This window comes from Miscanthus floridulus, chromosome 18, assembly GCF_019320115.1.
Source record: "Miscanthus floridulus cultivar M001 chromosome 18, ASM1932011v1, whole genome shotgun sequence".
In the NCBI taxonomy this organism is placed as follows: domain Eukaryota; kingdom Viridiplantae; phylum Streptophyta; class Magnoliopsida; order Poales; family Poaceae; genus Miscanthus; species Miscanthus floridulus.
The window spans coordinates 7,468,050-7,478,165 of record NC_089597.1 but is presented as its reverse complement, the minus strand read 5'-3'; the positions used below and the strand labels follow the sequence as shown (position 1 = coordinate 7,478,165).

Below are 10,116 nucleotides of genomic sequence, written 5' to 3'. Positions count from 1 at the left end.
ACGGAAGCAAAAAGAGAAGGAAGCATCAGCCCGCCAGCTCCGCCGCCGTTGGATTGCACGCTGCGGCCGCGGGGCTGCGCGATTAGGGTTTGGCCAGGCCGCCGCCGTCCCCTCCGCCTCTCGCCTCTCTCCTCTTCGTCGCACGCGGCAGTCGCGACCCCGCGTCACGGCACCCATGGCGAAGCGCCCGCGCCACGCCGGCAACAGCGCCGGCCGCTCCCAGCTGTCGTCCTTAGAGTGGGAACTCCACCGCCGCATAGTCAACGGCGGCCTAGCCCGCCGCGGCGCCTCCGCCGAGGACGTCGCCAACACCCTCCGCATCCACCACCCGAAGCTCGGCCGCCATAAGCACGGCCCCTTCGTCGCCTGCGTCCGCCGCGCTCTCGCTTCCATCCCCATCCCCTCCCCCGCCTCCCCTTCCTCCTCTGACTCCTCCTCCTCCTCCGACGGCTCCTCCGCCTCCCGCCGCCGCCACGACGCCCACGCCACCACCTCCTCCTCCACCTCCGTCTCCGACGCCGCCGCCCACCCGTCGCCACCAGCCCGCACCTTCGACCTCACCAACTCCATTATCCGCTCCAACTACGCCGCGCAGACGGCCAAGCGGAACCAGCAGCTGGAGATCGAGGTCACCGCAGAGAAGCCGCGCCGCCTCATCACGGCCGACGGCGGTGGCGGCGGCGACGCCAAGCCGGAGGCCGCCCTGGCTGCTGCTGAAGGGTTCGGCAGAGGGGACAAGGGGCCGAGGTTCGCCGACCTCGGCGGGATGGAGGCGGTGATCGAGGAGCTCATGATGGAGGTGGTCGTGCCTCTGTGCCATCCTGAGCTGCCACACCGACTTGGCGTCAGGCCTATCGCCGGGCTGCTGCTGCACGGACCGCCTGGTTGCGGAAAGACCACCCTTGCCCATGCCATTGCCAACGAGACTGGTGTGCCGTTCTATAAGATCTCCGCACCGGAAGTCGTATCTGGGGTGTCTGGTATGTTTTCTGATTCCTTGCATCAAAATAATGAGGGAGAAAGCTTGATGCTTTGCTCGTGTTGAGTATTTGGACAAATGAGTTTAAGCTGCTAGTCATGTTTGATTATGAATATGTGTGCTGCCTGTGCCCTTTTGCTTGATTAGATGTCATCAGTGCAGGCTGTAAAATTAATGGTGCTGTTTACCTTGCAAGATGTGTATTTAGCATACTAAATGTAGCTGTCGCTGTGGGAGATTGGTGTTCCTAATATTGCACAATCTAGGAATTGATGAGATAGGATGAGCTCTGTTTAGGCATTGTCAATACTCAATATCTGGACAAGTTTTTCCTAATATCAGTGTAGTGCTCAATAAGACAATAGTATGTTGTTACTAACAAGGCACTACCATATGTTAAACCTGGTTAGCCATCATGAAATCAGAATCATGCTAAATAGGTGCTGAAAAATTCAGATGTGAGGATATATTTCGAAGATCTGGTATTGATCCAGCTTTGCTGCCACCCTTACGACTTAGCCAACAAATGTGAGGATACATACTCTCTTTTTGTGGATAAACATTCACTCGTGCACAAGGATAAATTCAAATTCTCTGTCAGAATTCATGCAGAAGCTGACCTCATTATGCCTATGTTCTTGCAGGAGCTTCTGAAGAAAACATCAGGGGCTTGTTTCAGAAGGCCTATCGGACTGCTCCCTCGATTGTATTTATTGATGAGATAGATGCAATTGCATCCAAGAGGGAGAATCTGCAACGAGAGATGGAACGGCGTATAGTTACTCAATTAATGACGTGCATGGATCAATTCCACCAGAATATTGGATCGGGCAGTGGCAATTCGGATGCTGAGTCATCTGAAAAGAAACCTGGTTATGTTATTGTCATTGGAGCCACAAATAGGCCTGATGCTGTGGATCAAGCTCTGCGAAGGCCAGGAAGGTTTGACCGAGAGATATCTCTTGGTGTTCCAGATGAGAATGCACGAAAACAAATACTGAAGATGCTTACTCAGCATCTTCGACTTGAAGGCGAATTTGACTTGTTCAAGATAGCTAGGGCGACACCAGGTTTTGTTGGTGCTGACTTGAAGGCATTAGTGGATAAAGCAGGGAATCTAGCAATGAAGAGAATAATTGATGAAAGAAGAGTTCAATATCGCCGTGAGCATGATGGGAATAGCAAGCATGACTGGTGGAGACAACCCTGGGATGAAAGTGAGGTGGAGGGCCTACATATTACTATGGATGATTTTGAGGTAAGCTTTGCACCTTTTCTATGAACAGAACATGTCCAATAACTCTGTTAATTTCATCCTGTGTAAGCTAGATTTGGATTATGCCTTGATCCATTTTTCCCAAAAACCTTTTATCTTCTTATTTTGTTAATTTTTAGGACATCTCTTTCCCCAGTAACCTTTGTATTTTTCACTTTTAATTTAGATTTAATGTCATCTAAGCTGCTACAATTTGCAACATGATCGATTGATTTTCTTTTCATGCCACCTCTGTATATCATGGCCATGCCTTTCCCTCTAGTTCTATTCTGTTGTTATATTTTTATCAGATCCATGGACTATTATTTTTAATAATCTTCTCTTCACTATCTGAAGGAAGCAACAAAAATGGTTCAGCCATCTTTGAGAAGAGAAGGGTTTTCTTCTGTCCCTGATGTCACATGGGATGATGTTGGAGGTCTTGATTCATTAAGAAAAGAGTTTGACCGCTGTATTATTCGTCGTATCAAGCACCCTGAAGACTATGAGGTGAATGCTGAATTGAATTTACTGCCTCAGAAGTTTATTTTACAATTCTTATTTCTGTATCATGTCTAGTCATCAACTTTGTGATACCGTAGGAGTTGAGAGAACTTGATTATTTCTCAATAAGGTCATTCACAGCCATACTGTTTATTATTTTTCAATAACTGTTAACCTTTTGTATTTACATTTGAGTATTGTTTTCATGCCCTCTTTGTTTCGTGTCTTTCAAGGTGTTTGGAGTGAATATGCAAGCTGGCTTCCTGTTGTTTGGACCTCCTGGTTGCGGAAAAACACTAATAGCAAAAGCAGTGGCACATGAGGCAGGGGCTAATTTTATTCACATCAAGGTAGTTGATGCTTTCATATTTTCACATCAGCTTTTCAATGCCATACAAAGTAGTTCTAAGCTTTTTCTTTATCTGGTTCATTAGGGGCCTGAGCTATTGAACAAGTATGTTGGGGAGAGTGAATCGGAAGTTAGGAAAATATTCACTCGTGCACGGACTAACTCCCCATGCATCCTATTTTTCGATGAGGTAAGAAATCGCATGCAGCCTGCCCTGTAATACATTAAAGGGCAGACCCAGTGCCGGAGGCTCCCACATGAGTGGGGTCTAGGGAAGGGATAAACCGAGACAAGCCTTTCCCTCGCAAAATCTACGGAGAGGCTGCTTCGAACCCACGACCTGGTGACTCAGTGAGACAGCTCTCACCACTGCACCAGGCCTGCCCTTCTCTGCCCTGTAATACATTATGTTGAGGAAAACCTGTATCGATTGCTTTTGCTTCAAACAAGTTTGGGATGTTTGATGCATTTATTGTACTTAGTAACAAAGCAACATGGTTTGGAGAGCTGTATCTCTTGGTATGGTGTTCAAGTTCTTATTCCATATGATGTGGCAGGTTGATGCTTTGACAACAAAGAGAGGGAAAGAGGGAGGATGGGTTGTTGAACGTCTCTTAAATCAGGTTTGAGTATTGTACTAGTTTGTGCACTTCTTCATTCCTTTGCATTGCTTTTCTGTTCTGTGTTATTCATATTCTTCTGTTCGCAGTTACTTATCGAACTTGATGGTGCTGATCAAAGACAAGGTGTCTATGTGATAGGAGCTACAAACAGGTAATTGTCAGCAGCGGACTGGTCTACCATTTTACATCTTTATCCCTGAATATATTATTGATACCTGCAGCCCCTTTCTGGTGTAGGATTGATGTGATAGATGATGCTGTTTTACGGCCTGGTAGATTTGGAAAGAAACATTATGTACCTTTACCTGGTGCCGACGAGCGGGTTTCAATATTAAAAGCACAAGCTCGTAGCAAGCCTGTCTCGGCTGATGTTGATTTGGATGCACTTGCACGTCGTGCTGAATGCAACAATCTCACTGGTGCTGACCTAGCATCACTGGTAATATTTGTGATATTCCATTGATCAGTTGTTCTTTATGTTGCCCAAATGGAGCACTAGTGCTTCAGTTTGCACAATGAATTCAATCTAGCTTAGTCGAAAAGATATCTGTATCAAACTAATGTGCTTCTTTCATCAGGTCAATGAAGCAGCCATGGTAGCATTGGAAGAGAGATTGGAATTCCTTGAGAATGGGACATCCTCAATGAGTTCGTCTTGTTTGATTGAGATCTCACACTTTGAACGCGCTGTATCGAAGGTTAAGCCATCAGTATCTGAACAGGTATAGGCAAATGCTAGAATGACTTCCTGATGTCAGTGCTAATTTTTCAGCTCGCCATTGTGCTTCTGTCTCACCTATTTCTCCCTTCGACCTTGTTCTCTTTTGCTGCAGCAAATCAAACATTACGAGGCGTTGTCAAAGAGATACTCGTCAAACTGATCTATCACCATGTCTCCATCTTGGTGTGTATATGAGGACCTTGTGAAAAATGTACTGTCTATACCATGTTTGCAAGGCGTGCACCGTCACCAGCGTACCCATTTCTGAAGTGCATAATCTCGTGTGAGCTCTTGCGGGAGAGTAGATATAGAATCCTCCTACATTTCTTTTTCTCGCAATCAGTTTTGTGGAAAATGTATTGTCTGTACCTTTTAGCCATGGAACAGTGTTTTCTCTCACAACATTTCAGTATAAGCCAAATCTCAGCATAAGCGAACAGGGTGCACCGTCACCAGCTTATCATTTCTGAAGTGCTTAATCTCGTGTGAGCTCTTGCTTATAGATATAGAATTCTGTATTTTCTCGCAATCAGTTTTGTTTTCACTTATCAATTTTGTATGACCTCATCAAGATACATCATCCACGAATGAGTTCTAATTGAATTCAATCATGCGTGAATGAAAGTGAAATATGGCAAGAAATTGTTTTTCGCTACTAGTGCACTTGTCCCTCAGCTACAGTTGTGTATGAGTTCCATTGGCCTCAGCAGCAGCTTCAGGCTTGGCGGTGTCCAGTTTTTCCAATGCCGCCCAGAGCTTGGGATCTTCGTAGTCCCTGATAACGAGCGTGGCGCCGACGGCGAGAAGCTTGCTCTCCCGGCTCTCCTCGGCGATGGCAACCACGGGCATCCCTGCCGCAACGCCTGCCTGCACGCCAGTGGTGGAGTCCTCAAACACGATGGCGTGCTCCGGCGAGACGCCGAGCAGGTCGAGCGCCCTGAGGTACGGGTCCGGGAAGGGCTTGAATCGCTCGCACTCCTCGGCGGTGACGACGAGCTGGAAGAAGTCGGAGAGTCCGAGGATGGAGATCATGAGCTCGGCGTTGGCCCTGGGCGCGTTGGTGACGGCGGCGCGCTTGAGCCCGCGGTCGGCGGCCCAGCGGCAGAGCGGCGTGAGGCCGGCGATCTCCCGGAGCCCCTCGCCGGCGTACCTGGCGAAGAGCGCCTCTTTCTCGGCGAAGAAGGCGTCAAGCCGCGCCTGGTCCCAGTCCGGGAACAGGAAGCGGCCAATCTGCTCGTTGCTCCGGCCGGCCATGTGCGCCATGCCGAACTCCTGCGTGATGGGGACGCCGTTGTTGTAGCCCACCTTGAGGAGCATCTCCGAGATGGCCCTGTGGTGGAACGGGTCGGAGATGGCCATGGTGCCGTCGATGTCAAAGAGGACGGCCTCCAGGGGAGCCACTCTGCCGATCCCACTGCAACCACACACAGAGACAGAGAGATCAACTGGGATGGCCATGGTTGCAGAGAACTTGGTTGGATTGAAATGAAATCTTGGCAGTCTGTCTCTGGGGGAAATAGAACTGAATGAAATCATGCAGAAAATACTCTAGATGATGGTTGTGTGCAGGGTTACCTTTCCATGGCCGGTTGCTGCTGGATGCCAAACTGGGGCTTCTTTTGATCTTTGCGGTCACTGCTGGAAGTGCTGACGCTGCCTGGACATTTTATAAGGAGAAGACTGAAGACTGGAGAGGGAAGGTTGGTTGGTGAGGATTCGGTCGTTCAATTGGCGCGGTTGGTGGCTGCTAGTCCTCATCTCATGTTCCACACATTTTTCTTCCTTTTGACCAGTGGCTGCCTTTCCAAACGGCGTTCAAATTTTTTGTTATTTTTTGGACTCTCTAACTCAAGTTTACGAGCCCATATCAAAATGCTACATAGCCACATAAAGGCAGAAACCACTTTCAACACGGTTTCCGTAGCCACAGCTAGAGTTCAAAATGAAAACAATGATGAATTTGACAAACAATCAGCATGGTGCGTTTCAACACATTTTCCCGTTGGGAGGGAGTTTCCATCTCATCTTTCTTTCAGATTAAAGACCGCTGAAGCAACAAGTCAATATACAGAGATGGTACGCAACAAGGCGCAACAGCTTTGTCATTGTCACAGAGCGAGTCCCATACTCGCATCCACCAAACAATCGTAACCGCTGGCAGAAGATTCCCGAGTTCTTATTTGGTCTCAGTTTCATCAAGAAGAAAGAAATAATATACCAAACTAGAGTCTCAAAAATACCCTGATGAGCTCTCTCTGTGGTTACTCGCAGTCACAGCTGCAACATAACTAGGAACAGAAATGTGTTCTAGCCAAATTTGATTGGCGATAAATCTAGTTAATGAATTGTTCATCATCATATCATATCATGCGCTGCCCTTCTTCAGCTTAGCTTCCTCTCTGTCGATCTCTTCAAGCGCTGCCCAGAGCTTAGGATCTTCGTAATCCTTGATGAGCAACGCGGCTCCTGCTTCCAGCAAGGAGTTCTCTGGGTTCCTTGTCGCTAAACCAACGACAGGCATTCCTGCTGCGACGCCTGCCCGTATACCAGAAGGAGAATCCTACACCAACCAAAATCTCTCCTCAGTGACTACTACTATTTTTTTTTATGGTCGACGGAGGGGGAGAGAATCCCCCACCTGGATATTATATCAGACCACAAAATTCCAGTCATAAAGCTGTGTTTGGTTTACCTCAAAGATGAAGGTGTGCTCTGCAGACACCTCAAGCTCCTTGAGAGCCTTGAGGTAAGGGTACGGCGCAGGCTTTGGCTGCTCACATTCACCTCCAATGATAACAGCCTGGAAGAAGTCTGAGAGGCCCAGAAGGGAGATCATGAGCTCCGCGTTGATCCTTGGGGCATTGGTTACTGCTGCGCGCTTGTACCCGTGGTCTTTGACCCATTGGACCACTTTCCCGAGGCCCTTTACAGGTACCAAGCGCTCTTTTGCCAAACTGAAACAAGGGAACAACTAGAAACATTCACTCTATCGTGTTATTGTAATGACTAATGAACCTATCAGTTCTCTGATGTAATGCAATGATTATTAAAGGATCACATTCAGTAGCAAACGGGTGCTGTAAGAAATGACAAAACCCTCAACAACCTAGTGTAGTACCAAATGCTGACATCGCTCTGTGAGTAGCAAATGGATGTTTTTCACATGACATGGCTCAATTCGATGTTTTTATGTGCTACATATATGGTACACGAACGAGTTGCTGCTGTAATAATGGATAACACTCTGATTCTCTGAATCATTTAGTTATCTTTTTCTGCGAGGACATTCAGTTATCTTGATGATACTGAGGAAAGCACAAGTATGTACCTTCTGTATTTAGCTTCCTTGTCATCCAGGAATTTGAGCCCCTTCTCAAGGGGCCAATCCGGGAACAGGTTCTGGGCAGCTTCGACGTCACTCCTCCCAGCGATATTCTTGATGAAGAACTCGTCATCTATCGGCACACCGTTGTTGTACCCGATCTGCGTATGCCAGCTATTTGGTGAATCAAATCAAATCACATCACAGCTTTGTTGGTTAAAGAAAGTAAGAAACATAAGTGTGTAGGAAATCCATCCATTCCACCGTACCTCGAGAAGCAGCTCTTGGAAAGCGAGATGGTGGAGGGGATCCGAGTCGCACAGCGTCCCGTCGATGTCGAACAGAACCGCCTGGACGGGAACAGTTGTCGCGAGGGAGCTGCAGACCATGCCCAGCATTTGAATCATCAACTGATCAGGAACTTGGAACAAGTGTGTGTGTGATAAATCTGACGCTGCAAGTTGCTAACTTGCATCGCTCGATGGTAGTCACTAGTCACGCAACACGACGGTTTCAGAAGAAGAGCAGAAACAGCATGTAATGATGTTCACACGAACGGCAGTAATTTATATTGACCAACCACGCACAGACTTTGAACGAGTGGTTGGTAAATCTGAAACTGTAGCGAACTAACGTTAATTGGATGGCGTTGTGTTCATCGTTGACAAAGAAAAGAAAATGAATGAGCTTTTGATACCCAACACACATCGCCGTTGTGTCCTTTACAGAGTGTCAGAGTAATAACAACAAACAAGAGCATTAATTAGGCTTAATTTAGCCACAACTTATACAATTAGTTTTATAATTAGCTCAGATTTAGTTCATTCTAATTGGCATATAAACATCCAAAGTGACCGGGACTAAAGTTTAGTCACATGATCCAAACACACCCTTACTCTCGCCGCATGACGAAACAAAACACGCGGATTGATGGCGAGAAGAATCTAGCTAGCGATGCCGTTGTTGTTGGGAAAAGAAGAAGAAAAAAAAAAAAGCAACAGCAAAGGAAATTAAAAGGAAGGGGAGGGAGCCCGACCTGACAGTGGGATTGCCATTGGGGGCGGGAGCCGCCATGGGCGATCGAAGCGGACAGGGGCTGGGGAAGAGGACCGGGCGGCGGGCGGGGGCGAGAGAGACGAGCAGCCCAGAGAAGCCTCTCTGGATCGATGGAGGAGGCAGCCGCGCCGATGGCCGATGCGATGGGTTTCGCGAATCTGCCGGCGACTCCCGTGGCGCGAGCTTATACACAGACTGGCCTTTTTTTTCTCTCCGATCCAGGGAATTTTGGATCTCCCTTGGTGTCCCCCTGTTTTTTGTGGTGTGGCCCGGCCCGGCCGCTTCGCCTCGTTTCGTCTCGCCTTGGTTGCCTGCCTTTGGGCCCCACCCCACGGTGACACTTGTCCATCCTTCTGCCGCAAATCAGCTGACCCATGTCCATCCTTCTGTTGCAAATCATCAGCTGAAACTTGTCGTTCCTTTTTCTTCTTGTTCTGTTTTGTTGATAAATACTGTTCTAAAATAGATCAAATTTCGAGTTGTCATAGGTCAAGTTTGATTAAATTTATACAAAAAGCCATCAATATTTATACATGAAATTAGTATCACTAAATACATTATGAAATATGTTTCCATAATCCACTTATTTTATGTCATAGGCTCATAGCTGATGTTATTCTTCGCTATAAAGATAGTCAAGCTCAACATAGTATGACTTAGCGTGATTCTAAGAGTTAACTAGTATATTGTCCGTGCTAACGCTACGGAACACATTAAATAACTTTTCCATATATGCACAAATTATGACTATAAAAGGAAAATATATGAGATCAACTTTTGCAGATTCAAGTAGACCACATCAAGTGTATCATCATCTCTGCAGAAACGGTATCAACAAACATGCCCATCAATAATCCATAGTCTAGGAATAAGCATAAAATGAATCCGCAAAGGTCAAAGAGAAAGGGTATCAACAAACATGGCTGCTAATATTTTGAAACGCATCGATCAATGCAACTGTTCTCGCCCATATTGAGCCCAGTTTCTTTATACCTAGAATAAAATGAATCCACAGAAGAAAAAAATCATAGTTCAATCTCATAGAGGACAAATCCTTCTTGACTATCAATTAACATGGCATGAGAAGTTCCAAACTTAAGGTGTAATGTATTGCAGCTTAGTTAAATTATTTGGTGATTATCCATATATAACATCATAGAACGTTAAGTGTTACACAGAATAAGCTGATCATATCTATAACTTTTCTCAATGCGCTTGTCGAAACAGGTCTGTGTAAACCTGTATAAAGCATAAAGACATTGTGAGAACAAGCATAAATAAATCAAACATAGCCCTAAATGAACTCA

General features: G+C 46.6%; 3 protein-coding genes across 3 annotated transcripts; 1 reads left to right on the top strand and 2 right to left on the bottom strand.

The window, feature by feature from the left end:
• LOC136519419 (cell division control protein 48 homolog C-like) lies at positions 1-4,902 on the top strand. The gene is made up of 10 exons (XM_066512821.1): positions 1-980; positions 1,624-2,237; positions 2,592-2,744; positions 2,972-3,088; positions 3,173-3,277; positions 3,645-3,710; positions 3,797-3,861; positions 3,948-4,149; positions 4,289-4,432; positions 4,544-4,902. Exons 1-10 carry the CDS (start codon positions 176-178, stop codon positions 4,589-4,591), a joined length of 2,319 nt encoding a protein of 772 aa, XP_066368918.1. The 5' UTR covers positions 1-175; the 3' UTR covers positions 4,592-4,902.
• A 47-nt stretch (positions 4,903-4,949) lies between these two features.
• LOC136519421 (haloacid dehalogenase-like hydrolase domain-containing protein Sgpp) lies at positions 4,950-6,268 on the bottom strand. The gene is made up of 2 exons (XM_066512824.1): positions 6,007-6,268; positions 4,950-5,845 (listed from the first exon to the last, which is right to left on the bottom strand). Exons 1-2 carry the CDS (start codon positions 6,012-6,014, stop codon positions 5,107-5,109), a joined length of 747 nt encoding a protein of 248 aa, XP_066368921.1. The 5' UTR covers positions 6,015-6,268; the 3' UTR covers positions 4,950-5,106.
• Positions 6,269-6,479: 211 nt separating this feature from the next.
• LOC136519420 (haloacid dehalogenase-like hydrolase domain-containing protein Sgpp) lies at positions 6,480-9,034 on the bottom strand. The gene is made up of 5 exons (XM_066512822.1): positions 8,790-9,034; positions 8,023-8,131; positions 7,760-7,914; positions 7,124-7,385; positions 6,480-6,991 (listed from the first exon to the last, which is right to left on the bottom strand). Exons 1-5 carry the CDS (start codon positions 8,825-8,827, stop codon positions 6,797-6,799), a joined length of 759 nt encoding a protein of 252 aa, XP_066368919.1. The 5' UTR covers positions 8,828-9,034; the 3' UTR covers positions 6,480-6,796.
• Between the last annotated feature and the right edge of the window lie 1,082 nt (positions 9,035-10,116).

Coding starts and splice junctions, on each gene's coding strand:
- LOC136519419 (XM_066512821.1), top strand. CDS start 176: ATGGCGAAGCGCCCGCGCCACGCCGGCAACAGCGCCGGCCGCTCCCAG. Junction 2,238..2,591: donor TTACTATGGATGATTTTGAG/GTAAGCTTTGCA, acceptor CACTATCTGAAG/GAAGCAACAAAAATGGTTCA. Junction 3,278..3,644: donor GCATCCTATTTTTCGATGAG/GTAAGAAATCGC, acceptor ATGATGTGGCAG/GTTGATGCTTTGACAACAAA.
- LOC136519420 (XM_066512822.1), bottom strand. CDS start 8,827: ATGGCGGCTCCCGCCCCCAATGGCAATCCCACTGTCAG. Junction 7,386..7,759: donor AAGGAAGCTAAATACAGAAG/GTACATACTTGT, acceptor CCCTTGTTTCAG/TTTGGCAAAAGAGCGCTTGG. Junction 6,992..7,123: donor AGCACACCTTCATCTTTGAG/GTAAACCAAACA, acceptor TGGTTGGTGTAG/GATTCTCCTTCTGGTATACG.